The sequence below is a fragment of the Brachypodium distachyon genome, chromosome 2 (genome assembly GCF_000005505.3).
Source record: "Brachypodium distachyon strain Bd21 chromosome 2, Brachypodium_distachyon_v3.0, whole genome shotgun sequence".
NCBI classification, from domain to species: Eukaryota; Viridiplantae; Streptophyta; class Magnoliopsida; order Poales; family Poaceae; genus Brachypodium; species Brachypodium distachyon.
The window spans coordinates 12,093,577-12,110,737 of record NC_016132.3 but is presented as its reverse complement, the minus strand read 5'-3'; the positions used below and the strand labels follow the sequence as shown (position 1 = coordinate 12,110,737).

Sequence of the window (17,161 nt, the reverse complement as noted above, 5' to 3'; positions counted from 1 at the left end):
GATGATAGAAGGTGTAAAGGGTGCGGTGTGCATCAGATGAAGTGAATCGAGCGTTGTAATTAGACAGTAAAGACGCTGATCAACTGTCTTCAGTCCAAAGAGGTGAATCGGTCTAGCATCTGCTTTCTTATCGGAGAGATCGGGCATATAATCACCTTGTTCAATAATGCGAAGTGTAGCTGGGGTCACCGCTCCGGTAACCTGCTAGCTCATAGGCTCGCTCACTATGTTAGAGTGTCTGGTTCCATGAGAACTCTTGCTGGGTCGCTACCGCACACGATGCGGGATGCGTGTAATGACTCGTGTAATTGTTCTTCCAGTTAATTGATCTTTTTCCGTTTCAAAAATAAAATAAAAATTAGACAGTAAAGACTTATTTTTGGGTGTGGTCCGGGCAATGCCAGGAAATAACGCTGTGACACAGCAAATTTCACCACAAAATTGTGGTGTAGCGGGACTCGTTACAGCTTGGAGGTACTCCAGAGAAGCATCATGGCCTTTCAGGCCGTTGGATGGGCAAAGATTGACTGAAACTCAAGCTCCTCTCTAGCGGAGATAGTCCAAAGTCCAAACGATAAACCTTTCGCTCCGTCCTTCGCTCCCATCCCCTGCACGGCGAAGCAATCCATGGCAGCCAACACCCTCGCCTCTCTCTCCCTCCTTCCCCCAGCCCAGCACCCATACGCACGGCCCCGGACCTCACTCCGCATCTCCCTGTGCCACCGCAACGAACGAGCCGCCGTCCCCGAACGCCGCCGGGCCCCCGTCCCTTCTCACCCGGCATTCTCGCAACGCCGCCGTGCCAAGACGATCCCCATCCTGGACACCGGCGACCCCGCCGCCGGCGTCCGCGTCACCGACAGGGGCCTCGCGTACCACCTCGAGGGCGCGCCTTTCGAGTTCCAGTACAGCTACACGGAGGCCCCACGAGCCCGCCCCGTGGCGCTCCGCGAGGCCCCGTTCCTGCCCTTCGGCCCCGAGGCCACTCCGCGCCCGTGGACCGGGCGGAAGCCTCTCCCCAAGAGCCGCAAGGAGCTGCCTGAGTTCGACTCTTTCGTGCTGCCGCCGCATGGCAAGAAAGGGGTTAAGCCCGTGCAGTCGCCGGGGCCATTCCTCGCAGGGATGGAGCCAAGGTACCAAGCGCAATCCCGGGAGGAGGTGCTCGGGGAGCCGCTCAGCAAAGAGGAGGTCGCCGAGCTCGTCAAGGGGAACCTCAAGGCCAAGCGGCAGCTGAATATCGGTGAGTTCCCTCAGCTCAGCTCTGAAGTACGAATGTAGGATAGTCATTTAAAAAAAGTAGGATAGCCCTATTATGCACACCGCAATACAACTTCATGAATGATGCTTGCCTGCTTGGTACTTTGTTTTGCAAAGAAGAAATAAATAAAAATTGGTTGGCCTAAAGATGATTGGGAGAGACATTTTAAGTTTTTGTTTAACAGTCAATGTGGCGTTGCTTTGGTAGATTTAATTCTTCGGGTGTCCATTAGGTTAGGAGTTATATTTTTTATGGTGTTATTACAGTTATGGTCCTTCTAGTCTGAATGCACATTTCTGTAGGCAGGGACGGTTTAACACACAATATGTTGGAGAACATTCATGCACACTGGAAGAGGAAGAGAGTTTGCAAGATAAAATGCAAAGGTGTATGCACAGTTGACATGGATAATGTTTGCCAACAGCTAGAGGTAATTATAAGCCACCCTCTATTAAATTACCATGATGACTGAACTCCTTTCTGTACTTGCTATTTTATTGTACGCTTTCTTGTCTACTACTTGAGCAGGAAAGAGTTGGAGGAAAAGTAATTCACCGTCAAGGCGGTGTTGTATTTCTTTTTCGTGGTAGAAACTACAATTACAGAACTCGCCCAGTTTTTCCACTTATGCTCTGGAAACCTGCTGCACCAGTGTACCCTCGTCTGGTGAAAACGGTGCCAGATGGATTAACTTCAGATGAGGCAACAGAGATGCGCAAGAAAGGACGGCAACTAACACCAGTTTGCAAACTTGGTAATATTTGAACTGTATATCTAAATTTGTTGAGTCCATAGGTTACATAATAAGGAGAAAGAGAACACATAGGTCATGGTATGGGGAAAGAGATCACAAGTAAGAAATTCATACATGGCATACAAATGTACCAGTCAATTGTTCCAGTATGATATATCATTTATTAAGAAACAGATAAAATTTGAGAATCTCTCAACCAAGGATGGAGTAGTTAATATCACAAAATTGTCTGTCTCTGTGGTTATCTGTTTCATATATTTCATATGTGAATAAAAAATAAAGGTGTAACCCCCATACCGTATCCAGCATAGACTTTTGTAGTTTTGCACTTGCTTTGTTTAAGTTATTTAATACTCCCTCCGTTCCTTAAATTAGGGCATATATTGTTTCCTTTGACCGAACCTCTGACCAATAATTAGTCTATTAATATATATTTTTGTGAAATAAAATTTATATCATTGCATTCGTATTCAAAAGTACTTGTTTATGGTTATGATTTGTATCACATAAGGCAAACGTCGATGAGTAATCCTTGGTCAAAGGCACGATCAAAAGAAACAATATACGCCATAATTTAAGGAATGGAGGGAGTATGCTGTATGCTACAGTTAGCTACTCAACCCGGTTCCGGCTTCTCTGAATTTTCTTAGCATGGTGCATATTGTATATCCATATACAAAATTTTGATCTGCACATGTTTGGATTGTTCATTCAGTGATTGTGCCATATTCCAGCCTCCTACCAGAATCCTCAATTTGTTTGATTTTGTATAGGAAAAAATGGTGTTTATGCTAACCTTGTGAATGAAGTTAGAGAAGCATTTGAAGCATGTGATCTTGTCCGGGTTGATTGCTCGGGTCTCAACAAAAGTGATTGCAGAAAAATTGGAGCTAAACTAAAGGTTTGAGTGATCTGTCTGAATATTTTTTAGTGAAGTTGTTATTTTGATTAAAACTTGATAAATTGCACCTTTGCAGGACCTAGTTCCCTGTATCTTGTTATCTTTTGAGTTTGAACATATACTGATGTGGCGAGGAAATGATTGGAGATCATCTCTTCCTCCATCTGAAGAAGATAATTTTGAAGCAGGAAGTGAGCAACCACTGTTCACTGGCAAAGAAATTTTGAATAAAAAAGTAACAGATTCAGGAGTTGCTGCTCTAACCTCGATTGACGTGGTAAAAAATGCAACATATGTGAAGAACACTAGCTTGGGTGAAGGTGACCTTTATATGGAAGATCCATTGGAACCTAATCTTGCCAATGATGCTATGCTGAGTTCTCCATCTACAGTCTCTGGATTGTGTGATTCTAAAGCTGTAGCTGGAACTGAACCCTCAGTTACTGATCCATTAAAAAATTCTACTTCAGATGAAGCGAGTCGATCTCTTAAGTCAGCATTATATCGCCAAAGCATCCTGTCAGACGACAGTAAAAATGGAGAGCTAGTTCAGAAGTCTCCTGATAAGTGTGGAAAATCTAAAGAATATTCAGAACTGAAAGCTTCCCTTGGTCCATTGAACACTGTTGATGAGAATGACAAATTGGAGACTACTAGGAGAAACAATGAAGATATTAATGGCCTGGATGGTGTAAAAAGTGATTCGAAGTTGTCCTATATGGAGGGAGTGTTACTTCTCTTAAAACAGGCCACTGACAGTGGCAGGGCACATATTCTGGATGAAAATGAGTTTGTTGATGCGGATGTGATTTATCAAAAGTCCTTTGCCTTTGCAAAGGCAGCTCCACGAGGACCGATTTTCCAGAATTCACAAAGGAAGTTGGTGGGTGTCCGAAAAAACGAACCAGACAAGCATGTAAGAATAAAGAAGCATGCTGCAGAAAATGAAGTACCGTGTAATGTTGTAAAGAAAGATGATGTCAACAAAGGGTTGGGAAAGCAGAGTAGTTATCATGCTAAAGAGTTCCTATCGGATGTGGTTCCACAAGGTACCTTGAGAGTGGATGAACTTGCAAAGTTACTTTCTTAGATATTACTGCTCTTCAATTCATCATGCAGCCTCCTGCATCACCATCCTTCATTTTACGTGCAAAATACACATGCAGTGTACTTTGAGATGATTCATACCTAAACTGCAGCACTGTTTATGAAAGTTGGTCATGCTGTGCTACATCCTGCTTTGGGCATTGAAAAAGTGTTGGATCACGTACAGTATACAGAGTAGTTTCAGACAGTGGACGCCTTGTTGGCGGATTATCACCAGATAGCAGTTTTCAGATTCAAGGGCAGTAGTCCAATGCACCGCGGTCAGTCGTGAACTGCTGCAGAATATCTTCCGTTAATTGCAGTCTTCGTCATCATATGAAGTTTTTAGTATTGCCGTGGTTAACAAAGTTTGAAAGAACTCCAATGACAGCACAAATTTTAGAAAGGTTGGCCTCATCACCATGTTATCAATTCTTGTGTAATTGACTCGATTATCTTCTGAGATTCAAATTTAGTACAATCTTCGGTATGTAGCTCTTGTAACATGAACTAGGAACATGTTAAAATACCAAACTAACTGATCTTAGTCAACTTCTGAAGATCGTGTTATATTTGGGGACTTCTCCATCTGAATACCAGAGAATTCTTCACGCCAGGCCTCCTGACCAAGGATGAGCTGCTCCATGCAGCAGCAGTTTCTTTGGTTCAAGTGTAGAGCTCCGACACGTGTTGGATATGTGTGTATATCCATTACGCATTGAAGAGTACTATCCTTGCAATATTTCTGATCAGGTGAATTGTACCAAGAAACATCTTGGAAAGTAAAACAAGGCCCTCCATTGATTTTCACAACTTTCACACAGTGATACAAGTCCTACAGCGAGAATCAAGGGCACAGGCTCCTACTGTGAGAACTAAGATACAAGTTCTACATGAGAATTAAGGTCGGTACTACCAAAATGACAGCGTGCCAACCTTATACAAAACCTACCAGAGTAACCAGACACGGTGTTCAGTTAGAGTAAAACAGAAAAAATATGGCCATGTAACAAAACTTTTAATTATCCTCTCTGCTCAGCTCAGCTCAGCACTGTACCTGATATCTGAACATATACCATTTGAGTGTAACCATTGAACACTGAAGTGTCTAATCTCGCTAGACCAATTCTCTGAAACAAGCCATAGCGTCCATCTTCGATGATAGGATCAGACGCACGTGCTGGGTCATATCTTGTTTGGTGGGTTAAGGATGGACCGGCAACAGGAGGTAGTTCCCAATATAAATCCAAAACAGATTCAAGAAGCCTGCTGTTCTGGAAATGCTCTTTGTGTGAGATTGCCTCATTACTGCGGTTGAAATTGTCACGCTTGTAGCCTCTAATACCCCACCATGCATCATCCTTCCCACATAGTTCATCTATTTCCACAGCTTTCTCCCAAAATTTCTTCCGTTTTGACCTTAATCGTGCTTCATCACTATCCCAAAAGCAGCTATGTCCACCACCTGGATGCAGATGAATGTGCTAATTAGTTTTGACAATAATGGATGTATGCTTCTGTTAGTTTTATTGCAAGGAATCCTCAAAGGCATATTAATTGTCCAGCTGGGAGCGTAACATTGCAACAGAGCATGTTCAAAATAGGAAATATAAACTATTACTCCCTGTACACTAAAACAGCGACAAGTATTTAGGAACGGAGGGAGTACAAACTTAATTCACACTATAGACGTTAGAAAAATCATTCAAAATAAACAAACTACATTAACATTGCATAATGACGACGCCAAACATGCAACATGGAACACTTAAGGCCATTTTGCTTGCCATGAAAAGAGCGAAGGGTACAGATAGCAAATCTGATTGAGAACGAAACATGAAAAGAAAAGCGATTGATCGATACATATGAGTAATAAAGAGAAGTATACGAAATAGCAGACTTCAATTCTTAATATAAGACAGCATTCTTGCTTACCATGAAACAGTGTTTAATACTTATCGTGGCTTATAACACAGAAATAAGAAAAACAATCAGTAAACAGAAATATTTTGCCCAAGAGCAAAACAAAAATTAGCACAGGGCTGGGTAACAGTTAATAAAAATATAAACTTCAAAAGTAATTACCATGAGTAATGTTCATTACCTCATGGATTATAAACTAAACAAGCAAGAGAATATCTGTCTACAGAATCGTGTAAAACATCATGCCCAAGTGCACAACTTGAGTTAAACAGTTCCGCATAGCAGTTTATAGAAGTTAGGATAGGCAAAACGTACACACACAAAAAGTAGAAATAAAAAAACTGCAAGTGGATTCTAGCTGCATACAAAACTACCATGATATACCATAACGCTTCCAATTGATCTGGTTTTAACTCAATGAATTAAAGTATTAAGTAATCAAAGAAAAATGGAACTTAAAGATCAAATCATAATTGGAAGCACATCTAAATATGTCTAGACAGATGAGAAAAAACATTCTTAATATCATTTTGGAAAACTGCAGAGCTACTATGTGGTAGGTGCTAGAGATAGTTTTGCTACTACGCTGGAGAAATAAAATGATAACAAATGCATTTCTTTTTAGTTAAAATGCAAAAGCTTTGCATGACTCCTTCACCAAGAAGAGAAAGAACAGCGAGTACAAGAGTTTGCTAAAAAGGATGAAAAAGGACAACAAAGAAAAGGACCCACAGGGAATAACCTGGAACTCAAGCAACACGGCTCCTAACCAACTACCCAGAGGTTCAAAGTTCAAACAGCCATCTCGTGCAAGGCACATGCCACTGCTGCGCTTGAAAGTATGGGAGCATGTAACCACCCATAAGAGGTGTTTGCATTGGCGGGTTAGCTTTCCACATACTTAACGGCATAGCATACTCTATCGCTTTTAAGCACCTTACACTAGAGAGCGTCACAATTAAGTCACCACCGTGTACCCAAAATGCAACAAAAGAACACAAATCCAGCAAGCTGATACCATTTATAATTGTATGATTAACAGAAATGCTTAAAATTAACAATAATGGAGAGAAGAAGACAGATTGCAGAAGACACATGAAATAGTATGAAGTAATGTTTTATCCATTTAGACCAAGTATTGTATAAACCTTCGATACGAAAATGCTGCTAAAAACTGGGACAAAACCAACCATCACCTCAAAAACAATATTAATAAGGCCCAAAGCTTCTACTCTAAGCAAATGAGACCATCAGATAAGAATAATCAAATCTTATTGGTTTTATGGGTATGATGTTAATGTTTATCACTCTAGGCAGTAGATGAAGTAGATAACAAGTAGCGGGGACTGATAATCTAATCTGAAGTGAAGTTATACTATCAAGACAAGCTTACAATAGACAAGTGATGCTAACAATACAATCATCTCAATTCAACTAACAAAACTACGTGCAGCATTCGATGTATCTTGTACGCTTAGGTTCTACGAAGGTGGCAAGGTCACACGCACCTCTGATGTGTGATTGATCGCATATCTGCCTCAAGGAATAATGGTCACCTGTACCAGTATCATAGTTGTCCTCGAATATGAGATGCCGGAATCCAGCCTTCAGTGCCTGCTTTAACCTGCACAGAATAAGTCAGAGTAAGTTAAAAAATGAAAAAAAGAATCATGAATAATAATTATCCAAATTTTTGGATGATAATGAGGCTCTTGATAAAAATGATGTAGCAAATACTAAACCATCATCTGATACCTAACTATATGATCAGAAGAAAAAAATTATGAAATACAAACCAGTGTTGAACGGTTATAAGATGAACAATGATGAAACCCGTAAGTCATTGAGATGATATGCTCGGGATGATGTTAGCATATGGAAGAAACAGTTGTAAAATAAACCTAGTAAAATGCCTTAGTACACCTATGAAATAAACTCAAACAAGCATGAAGAGTGGGGATGGATGAAAAAAAAATATGTTACCTATTCCATAGGCCATGCTGGAAACCCAACTTTTATTTATACTAATTCAATTATCTCCAAAATAATAGGTGCTACTCCGGACAATTATGCTATAGGATATTGAACCGGTTGGCTGTAAACAGAGTGTTGCTGTTTGGATCAGGGACAATGTGCTTACACCTAAACAGGGTTGTTATTATTAATAACGGTAAGGTTACAGCATTAGGCGCAATGCAAATGGTGTTTCTTGCCATGGCATACGCAACTTCGTAATTTATCCATAGGAGATCAGGTTATTGGTGATGGTTAAGCAACATTGCTTTCAGCCTCATAATCCACCGATCCATGACAAATTGTTAAAGCAAACAGGTTAGGGAAACAGGGCAAGCAAATAGGCAGCAAGCCGATCTGGAAACCAGGAAGAAGAAGCTTATTGGTGATGGCAGCTGGTTGTTACTTGTTACCACCCTAGGAAAAGAAGCCTGTTTTCTGCAAGCTGTGGAAGGTGGCATTAACAATGCAATATTGACCCTGGGTTACTCTCATGGTGATGTCACTAATCATTGGAATGACAAATGGATTGACACTACTGAGGTGTTTGGAAAATAGGAAGGTCCAAGTGATCAGATACTCTCATTAGCCTGGAGCTAAATGTATATGATTGTTGCGACAGCATAAGCAATAAGGAAGCCAAAATATAAAAGTATTTCCAAGGTTGCAGGGTATGATTGATTAATTAATCTTTCCAAATCTAATCCCGGTTCGTTGGAACCGTACAAGCCCATACCCAGAACTCCGATTAAGAAAAAAATGGAACCGCCTGCAGTATACAAAATAAACTTTGTAGCTGAATATAGACGCCTCTTTGCCCCCCCCCCCCCCCCCACATGGATAAAAGTAAGTACACAGGAATTAATTCTAACTCCCACATGATAAAAAAAAGTAAAAGGTCTCGCGAAGAAAATAATCCTATTTGACCACTATACATTGCTAGCATCAGGAAATAGAATAATCGCGAATTCCGGGTAACAGGCCAAGCAGCTAAAGTAGCTAAAGTAGTGATAAATCCTGTCAATAAAATGGATCCTAATGAAAGTCCATCAATTCCCAATCTCCAGTGGAAATCGAAGACATCTATCCATTTAGAATCCTCTTTTAATTGGATTAAGGGATCCTCCAGTTGGAAATGATAACAGAATGCATAAGTCATTAGAAGGAATTCTAATAAACAAGTGGATATAGTATACCACCTAACGATTTTGTTTCCCCTATGAGGTAAAAAGAAAATTAATGAACCTGCAAATATCGGCAAAACTACAAGTATTGTTAACCAAGGAAAATAACTCATGATAAAGTGATAAAGATAAGATACGTTTTGCCCACAAAAGCCCGTGCTCGATTATTTCGAGCACAGGCTTCTTCGGTAAAGAGGAATCAGACGATTCAAGTGGAGTTTTTTGTAACGTATCAATAAGATAGAGCCATGCTACGGGTTGTTTCAGGCCCTAAATAAACGCGGACGCTTAAAAAATCTGTCGGACAGGCGGATTCGCATCTCTTGCAACCCACACAATCTTCGGTTCTTGGCGCGGAAGCAATTTGCTTGGCTTTACATCCATCCCAGGGTATCGTTTCTAATACATCTGTTGGACAAGCTCGTACACATTGAGTGCATCCTATACATGTATCATAAATTTTTACAGAATGTGACATTGGATCTATAAATTTTTCTTTTCAACATAAAATTTTTCCGATCTGGTAAATTAGTACTGTATGAGTCATATGTATTGTAGACACCAGACGAAGCAATGGTTTGTCCAAACTTCAAAAAAAAAAATCTATTTTTTAATCTGTTTGTGAGAAAGCGTGAAAAGAGCCAAGAGACTTAAATTTTGGACCTCAACAATCATAATTATACGAATTTAGAATTCGCCAATAAATTGGCTACCGTCTTTCAATATAAATTATTGCAATATTCAAATTGCAATATCAATGAATTAGAAAAATTCATTTAAGTAAAAAAGAATACTATGCAATAACCTACTAAAAAAAGGAACAATGTTGTAAAAAGAATATATTGAACAAAACTGCACTTGTTAGGCCTTGTTGCATGCTGATGCTAAGACTTTTGCTTATAAGAATAATACTGACAGGAAACACTATGTATATGGTAGTATGCAACAATAATTATTCTACATCAGCAAATAAGAAAACCAGAAACCTTTACCTCTTCAACTCACTTTGGTGGTCATCAAAGAAAACAAGTACCCTACTGGGATCAGAAATGCCATGCTTCCTCAACAGTTTTTCCCAATCAACGCTTCCAAAGTCAATAAAGCCCTCCCTCCCAGATAGATAAGTGCAATTCCCATCAACATATGCAGGCCCCTTCCTAAGATATTTCTCAGGGTGTCTGGGTGTGATTGATATAATCCTAGTGTTTGGCATGGCCTGGCGCAAAACCCAAGTTGAGTGCCCCTTGAATGCGCCACTCTCAATCATCAGGTCAGGCTTAAGCCAGCGAGCCATAAACCAAAGACCAAAACTGTGGTCAAAGCCCATTCCATTCATGTTATTCTTGATAGGGCGTGTCTCGTATATAGGGACAAACTCTTCCAGTCCATTAAGTAAATCCTTCGAAGTCCACTCCACTATCTTCCCAGTTTTTGATCTGCCTTTTGTGAAGAAAAAGCATAAGACAGTCTAATGATTAATGATATCTTGTATAATGCAAACTGATATTTTATTATTTCAAAAAATCATGCACATATGAAGATGTCCATGAAATAGTAACTACACCTTACAAACAATACCTAATGATACATAGAGTAACATAATTGTTCTCACCATTAACAACTTATACATCAGGTACCAACATAAACAGCAATTCACTGTTGGCAACTGTGCTGGTCTACTGCTGGAGGAATGCAAAGAAAAGTAACTACAGTACCATGATCACATCCTTACTCTATAGAATTAATTGAATCATGCTGGGGACAAACTTAGAGATAAAACTTCCACGCCTCTTAAGTAGAGATCAGTGAATTATGCATAACGAGCAGCTTACGCTAGTTCATTAGCCATTCCTGCAAGGCAAATGTGAAGTATCGAGCCATTTGATGACACAGCATTCAGGATTGCAGGTGAATCTGCAATGCGACCAGAACAGAGCTAACCCGCAAAGATAATTTACTATCACCATGAACAAAGCTAACCCAGAACTACATAGATAGAGTAAAATAGACCACTAGTCCATGAATTCGGTAAAAATGAACACTTTAGTCCACGAACTCGAAAAACGCACACTTAAACCACTAAACTGGGACAACCGTGTCACTTTAGTCAAAAAACGGTTGGGCGAGGTTTAAACACGCCACGTCGGCTTCGGCCAGGACCGCGGGCTGCTACTCGATTTTCTCAAGATTTTTTTTGCAAAATCACCATGCTCGAGCCGCCCGTGAGGGGCAAGGCGGCCGCGCCCAGACGGGGATTCTGAGGCCCTGAGAACCACGTCGTTGATGCCGCTGCCTCGCCTAAGGTCGCTATCAAGCCCATAACGCTCAATTTTGACAAGAGGACGCCGGTGAAGGGGTCGTCGAAGCCGACGTGGCGTCCATGTGGCGTGTTTAAGCCTCGCCCAACCGTTTTTGGACTAGAGTGACATAGTTTCCCAGTTTAGGGGTTTAAGTGTGCATTTTGCGAGTTCGTGGACTAAAGTGTTCATTTTTGCCGAGTTCATGGACCAGTGGTGTATTTTACTCACATAGATATATCCACAAGCATAAAACAGTCTGGATGAGGTCGCCATCAAACACCAACATGGAAAACATCGGGTTTAGTTGCCATGAGCATAATAATCGTTCGAAAGAGTACATTAGTTGGCAAAAAGGGCGCCCGACTACTCTGAAAAAGGGAACCGGATCTATCTCGTCAAGGAAACAAACAGAGGCACGAGAGCTTACACCAGGGGACGCCGAGGGATCCGAAGTCGGAGGCGGCAGCGGCGTCCTGGAGGGCGAGGAAACGCGCGTCGATGCGCGGCGGCAGGCAGTCGGCGCGGGGGTGAGCGCGGCCGGCGAGGAAGGCGGTGGCGGCGACGGCGATGAGGAGGAGAAGGGAGACGGCCGCGCGGTGGGAGGAATGGAGGCGGGCGTAGGCGGCGGCGACGAAGGCCGGGTGCGCCTTCCGGGTCTTGGACTCGTCGTCGTCGTCCCCGGGGTTGGTGGCGGCGGAGGACGGGGAAGAGCCGGCGTAGGGTGAGGAAGAGGAAGACGAGGAGGCGCCGGCGGCGCGAGCGGAGAGGCCTGTGTCGTGCATGTCGGCGGCGGGACGGTGAAGGGGGAGGTTGGGACTTGGAGTCCTGTGACGGTGGCGGATCGGGATTGGAGTGCCCGAGTGGGAGTGATGAGAGAATTTTTTTTTTCTTTTGTTTTTTTAGACGAATCAAGGATGAACCGAGGAAGCATACATGTTAGTACTTCTAGATAGGAGTAGAAAATAATTCTAAAAGATCTGATTTCTCCTCTAGCACGAAAGATCATTTTTATGTTGTGACAAGTAAGAAATTCACCTTATTGTAATAATGATTTTTTTCCTCACTCCGGATGCTTTGAGATTAATTTTAGTTTTTTGAGAGACCATATCTCTTAGAATTTTTTCTAGGTCCGTATAGACGGACGCACCCAAATCATTACCCGGTTTTCTTAACCTTACCTATTTGTCGTCGGATACAAATTTTATATGCACCGATCATGGTGAAAAGATATCCGTGGGTAAAATCCATATTTGTGACAATATAAAGATAGCAACATCAACTGACTCAAAAAAAAAAACTTGAGCAACCATCATGCATAGTTGTCTTAGATCTCTCATAATGCATAGTCTCTCAAGTGTTGTCTTTTAGTCAACAATAAATGATAAAAGAATGCGTCCAAAATATATTGTTGTTTGGTGTTCTACTAAGTAACAGTTAATTAAATTTGTAAGAGAGATTTAATATTTTTTTTATTTGTTTTGTTAACCGTTAACTTTGTAGGAGAGATTAATATTTTTCATTTGGTTTGTTAGTTTGTCTGAAAACCCAGGTTCAAGTCGTAGACTTGACGGGATGCTCGCATTTCCTGCATTTATTTCAGAGTTTAATTAGCGTTGTTTTTTTCAGTGTGAGTGACATACCCATCAACTACGAGGTGCCTGTGATGATTTCTTACGAGGTGCCTGTGGTGATTTCTTCAATCTCAAGATCACGCTGGGTCAGCCTCTTGGAGGTGCTCATAAAGGTAGGTTGTGCATGCATGCGTTCATAGGGTTGAATGTGCGTACGTTTTTGTAAGCATCTGCGTTTGTACTGTCGTTTTCTACAAAAAATCATGCATGGACATCGAAGGAGGCCTAACCTAATATGAAATTTCCGTTATTCCCCTTTGTTGTATCCAATGGACCATTCTCAGAAATTCAATAAGTTGTGACATTACAGTGCTGTGTTTTCTTTTCTTATGTGCTTTAATATCATGCGTTTTCAAAGTGATTCGGTACTTCTCCAAGATGACGGTTAAAGGCTTAGACATCTGGCGACGGTGGATTCGTTATCTTTCAGAAAAGCGTGGTAATCAAACTACGATTACTTCTTTCTTGTTTATCATACTCCGTAACAAATATTTCTGCGTGTATGAAAATCACTTTCTGAGAACAGCTTTGGAGTTGAATCAAAAGGATTGTGCTCGCAGTTTTCTTACAAGATCTTGGATCGGTACGTAGTGCGTCGCAAAGCTCCATCTGTCGCGGAATGAGATCGCCGCAGAGGAGGTTCAATCTTTGTGATAGTGACTCGCACTTTAAACGGGGAATATGCCTCGGACGCACGATATCAGATAGCTGAAGGGCTCATTTTTCACTTCCAAATGAATTCTCCGTTTTCTTCTTTCTTTGGCTTTGTGATAGTACATACTATCACTTGGTACAATTTTCTTCTCGTAAGAAGTGAATTTTATTCAAAGTTCTTAGTTAGCTCTGGTTAATGAACCAAGCAGGCTTATTCGATTTAGGTAACTGCAAAGTCTGCAACAGACAGTAAGACAGACTACAGCAATACTAGTAGATATAACCAGGTCTTGGGTTGTTCATTGGCTTCCAACGAGAGCCACGATGAAGGTCTTATAGTCACCGGATGTCTCCTTGGCGATGGCTTGCTCCAAGGCAACGGAGGTCGTCTTCCGGAACACGTCCTTGATGTCCCTGAGGTCCTTCTCCGCGTGCGTCACCACCACCCGGGTCAGGCTGTCCTCGTCGGTCCCCGCTGACTCGTGCATCGCGTTCCTCAGGACCTTCACAAAGTAATTGTTGGCGTCCCAGACGCACCTCACCGTGGTCCGCAGCGCGCGCGTGTAGCCCGTGGGATCGGATCCACGCCGCAGGGCCTGCTGGTAATAATCGTATCATCTGTATAATTTGTCCAAAGACTGAAGTAATTTTAACTGAATTTTGGTTATACATTGGGTGACGACCTTGGTGAGGGTGGTGCCGTGCTCGTCTCTGAAGCAGCTGAACGTGGCACCGAGCTGGGCTTTGCTTCTCGTGCCCAGAATCCTAATGAGCTCCCCGTCATCCGTTGTGCCGTTTTCGCCATTCTTCACGGCCTCATGGATGAGCTCCGCCTCCGATCTGGCTAGCCCACCGTCCACCTCTTCGCCGTCGTACCTGTAAGTGCTCACCAGAGCAAGCAGGAGCTAAGACCCAACAGAAACAAGATTGTGCATTATTAGTTCTTGCGTGCAAAAGACGATTGAAGCAGCCGAAAAGAAAAGGTAGAGTACTACTAGGCTAATCTTTTTAATCTTTTTGACTATTTGAATTGAATGTTGATGATAAAATCATACGCTACGGAGATTTCCGGCGGGGGCACTTGCGGCGACATCTTCCTCGAGAGAGCACTTGTAGAGGGCGTGGTAGGCCTGCTTCACTTTGAGGAGCTCGGTGGGCGAGTTGGCGCACGCGATCTCCACGATCACGGGGTACTCCTCGTGGATGCATTTCGTGGCGGCGTTCGCCATCGCGGCCTGTCGCTCCACGGGGTCAAGCACCCAGTGGCACATCGCCGTCTGGAAATCACCGGTAAGCTCGGATTGGAGCCGCTGGAGGAGGCTCTCGTCGTACTTCTCTTGGTACGCCAGCCGGATCTGCTTCCTCTGCTCTGCGTCCCGGTAAGCTAGTATGGAGATCACTGCCTGCTCGTCAGTGCCCCATCCTGGAACCCACACAGAACAACATTATCCACTGGAGCACAAAATATATGTTCCAAGGGAGAAAGAAATGCAAAGGGAAAATTAGAGATGCTCTTTGTATTTTTTTTTTCTTTTCGAATCAGACCTTGAAAAGCCTTCATGAGTGCATCAGCGTCTTCAGTCGGAGAAGGGATAACTTGAGGGACTGTAATCGTTGCCATCTCTCACGTGTTCGTCTCCGTGCAAATTTGCTTCCTCTCTCCAGCACACAAACTCCACGGTATTTATAGATGTGATCTCTCAAGCCATAAATGTCACTGAGCATAAATACCTTCGGTGAAACCGAATGGTAACTCAACATTACTCCGACTATTGATTTACAAGTTTTAACCATGTGCTAGGACTGTACACAACAATAACTCATCTTTACGGTTCATAGACAGCACTTAATTGTTAATTCTCCCCTTAAAGAAAACGATGCCACTGAAGAACAAAGGTAACTGTTTTTTTAGAGAGATACTAAAGGTAATTCTCTAACAGCGTGTTTGGCAATATTAGGGAATGGGAGTGGGAATTTAAAGGTAATTTTTTGTAGATGTACTAAAGGTAATTGTTGAGGGAGTGGGCTGGAATGCTAGACACCTCACCCAAATTATTTGAGCCCATTTGATTTTCTTCCAGTGCTCCGTAGCCGCCGTCCGATTCTCTTGGTTCTTCACTCACCGTGAATTTTCGCCGTAGGTTTTATTCACTGCCACTGGCCTGATATTTTCTGGGGCTTGCAATTCAGAGACTTTACTTTTTAGTATATGTGCTGAAATTTATGTGCAGCGAGTCGTCGCGCTTGGGTGCAGTAGGGATGAGATGACTACACCCTATGACGAGAGCACCGTGTAGCGACGACATGTAGATGGGTACGATGGTGATCGGCATCTCTCCTTCTGCCCAATTCACGGTGTGTGTGTGTTCCACGAGACGCCTCCTCAGACCTTCAAATATCTAAAGATGGGGATGCACTGTCTGTATGCTAGGCCGGAGGCCATGCATCCTGCTTTTTAGGTACCGCAAATTTTATTAACGAAGGACGTAAAGGGAGGAAAGCATTACAGGAAAGAATGTACAAGGAAAACTATCTAAAGGAATCAATCCAGGCCTAAAAAAAAAGACAATTCTTCTTACTCCATGAAAACTATTAAACTTCTTTAGAAGTATTCCTACATCCGTAAAGACTTGGCTGAATATAGCCGAAAATAAAGTCATTTATAATCTTCCAAATGCTCCAAGATATGAGGTTGATTATCTCCACATGAAAAGGGACATTCAACTCTTGCTTGAGAGTTGAAAAGTTCTCGTGGAGAGAGGGCTGAGCAGAGAACTTGGAGCTAACATAAGTTCAACATGCCTTTGCAAAGGGGCTCAGTCAAGAATAGAAGATCTCTATTCTCGGGTTGAATATGATTGCAGTTGTAGTAAAATAAATCCCTTATATGAGTTGGGTCTAAATTTTGCGTGGCAAACGCCAAGTCGATAACATTCAACTCCGTCAAGGTGGCTACATGGGATGGTCAAGCTTACAAGGCACTTGTCAAAGAAAGTTAACCAAAGTCAAAAGGAGTCAAGCCTCCTAACTGTGGTAAAATAAGTGAAAGAACTGGAATGAGAGGAAGAAAAGAAGAGTGATCTACAAGCAAAAAGGCCAAAGAAATGAGACTAGGACAAGGTATATGGTCCATGATGGACCATGAACCACCCATTTTCCCACTTGTCGAACCACTCATGGACCAAGATTCCTACTTCGTCTCTACTTCCTCACTTCCACAAAGGGTAGTCATGAATTTTGGTCATGGACCATTAGCCTATATAAACTCCCTAAGGGGATATGTAACTACTCACTCTTAGTCTGAATAAACTCAAGTGAGGGGCTATAGCTAGTTGTAACTTCCGAGGAGCCTAGTTCCGACTCGGATTCGTTATTAAGGAAAATGTTTAAGATCCTCCGTGGGTATCATAACCTCAACGCTCGGGATCCCCGTTCGGCTCGAGCACGAGATGCCCCG

The 17,161-nt window shown here is 42.3% G+C and overlaps 4 protein-coding genes across 5 annotated transcripts; 1 reads left to right on the top strand and 3 right to left on the bottom strand.

Annotated features, from left to right (window-relative positions):
* The first annotated feature begins 546 nt into the window (after positions 1-546).
* Positions 547-4,579, top strand: LOC100827270 (CRS2-associated factor 1, chloroplastic). Its single transcript, XM_003567694.4, has 5 exons — positions 547-1,240; positions 1,561-1,688; positions 1,787-2,012; positions 2,786-2,913; positions 2,990-4,579. The coding sequence occupies exons 1-5, from the start codon at positions 628-630 to the stop codon at positions 4,001-4,003; spliced, it is 2,109 nt and encodes a 702-aa protein (XP_003567742.1). The 5' UTR covers positions 547-627; the 3' UTR covers positions 4,004-4,579.
* A 193-nt stretch (positions 4,580-4,772) lies between these two features.
* On the bottom strand, positions 4,773-12,320 carry LOC100837367. The gene is made up of 4 exons (XM_010232616.3): positions 11,847-12,320; positions 10,112-10,559; positions 7,431-7,546; positions 4,773-5,464 (listed from the first exon to the last, which is right to left on the bottom strand). The coding sequence occupies exons 1-4, from the start codon at positions 12,199-12,201 to the stop codon at positions 5,040-5,042; spliced, it is 1,344 nt and encodes a 447-aa protein (XP_010230918.1). The 5' UTR covers positions 12,202-12,320; the 3' UTR covers positions 4,773-5,039.
* On the bottom strand, positions 8,553-9,810 carry LOC112270794 (NAD(P)H-quinone oxidoreductase chain 4, chloroplastic). Its single transcript, XM_024459008.1, has one exon. The coding sequence runs from the start codon at positions 9,230-9,232 to the stop codon at positions 8,684-8,686; it is 549 nt and encodes a 182-aa protein (XP_024314776.1). The 5' UTR covers positions 9,233-9,810; the 3' UTR covers positions 8,553-8,683.
* A 1,450-nt stretch (positions 12,321-13,770) lies between the features above and the next one.
* Positions 13,771-15,381, bottom strand: LOC100826966 (annexin-like protein RJ4). 2 transcript variants are annotated; one of them, XM_024459007.1, is made up of 4 exons: positions 15,250-15,381; positions 14,760-15,127; positions 14,375-14,609; positions 13,771-14,303 (listed from the first exon to the last, which is right to left on the bottom strand). In XM_024459007.1, exons 1-4 carry the CDS (start codon positions 15,323-15,325, stop codon positions 14,044-14,046), a joined length of 939 nt encoding a protein of 312 aa, XP_024314775.1. In that variant the 5' UTR covers positions 15,326-15,381; the 3' UTR covers positions 13,771-14,043. The 2 variants fall into 2 exon arrangements, with proteins under 2 accessions (XP_024314775.1, XP_003567741.1); XM_003567693.4 differs by having other exon boundaries at positions 13,771-14,300; positions 14,388-14,609.
* Between the last annotated feature and the right edge of the window lie 1,780 nt (positions 15,382-17,161).

Excerpts from the sequence above, each read along its gene's own strand:
- LOC100827270 (XM_003567694.4), top strand. The coding sequence starts at position 628 with ATGGCAGCCAACACCCTCGCCTCTCTCTCCCTCCTTCCCCCAGCCCAG. Across the intron at positions 1,689-1,786 it reads ATGTTTGCCAACAGCTAGAG|GAAAGAGTTGGAGGAAAAGT; the intron begins GTAATTATAAGC and ends CTACTTGAGCAG. Across the intron at positions 2,013-2,785 it reads AACACCAGTTTGCAAACTTG|GAAAAAATGGTGTTTATGCT; the intron begins GTAATATTTGAA and ends GATTTTGTATAG.
- LOC112270794 (XM_024459008.1), bottom strand. The coding sequence starts at position 9,232 with ATGAGTTATTTTCCTTGGTTAACAATACTTGTAGTTTTGCCGATATTT.
- LOC100837367 (XM_010232616.3), bottom strand. The coding sequence starts at position 12,201 with ATGCACGACACAGGCCTCTCCGCTCGCGCCGCCGGCGCCTCCTCGTCT. Across the intron at positions 10,560-11,846 it reads ATCCCTCGGCGTCCCCTGGT|GCAGATCAAAAACTGGGAAG; the intron begins GTAAGCTCTCGT and ends TCTTCACAAAAG. Across the intron at positions 7,547-10,111 it reads CACCAAAGTGAGTTGAAGAG|GTTAAAGCAGGCACTGAAGG; the intron begins GTAAAGGTTTCT and ends TATTCTGTGCAG.
- LOC100826966 (XM_003567693.4), bottom strand. The coding sequence starts at position 15,325 with ATGGCAACGATTACAGTCCCTCAAGTTATCCCTTCTCCGACTGAAGAC. Across the intron at positions 14,610-14,759 it reads CCGCCGGAAATCTCCGTAGC|CTCCTGCTTGCTCTGGTGAG; the intron begins GTATGATTTTAT and ends GTTGGGTCTTAG. Across the intron at positions 14,301-14,387 it reads ACGGCACCACCCTCACCAAG|GCCCTGCGGCGTGGATCCGA; the intron begins GTCGTCACCCAA and ends TATTACCAGCAG.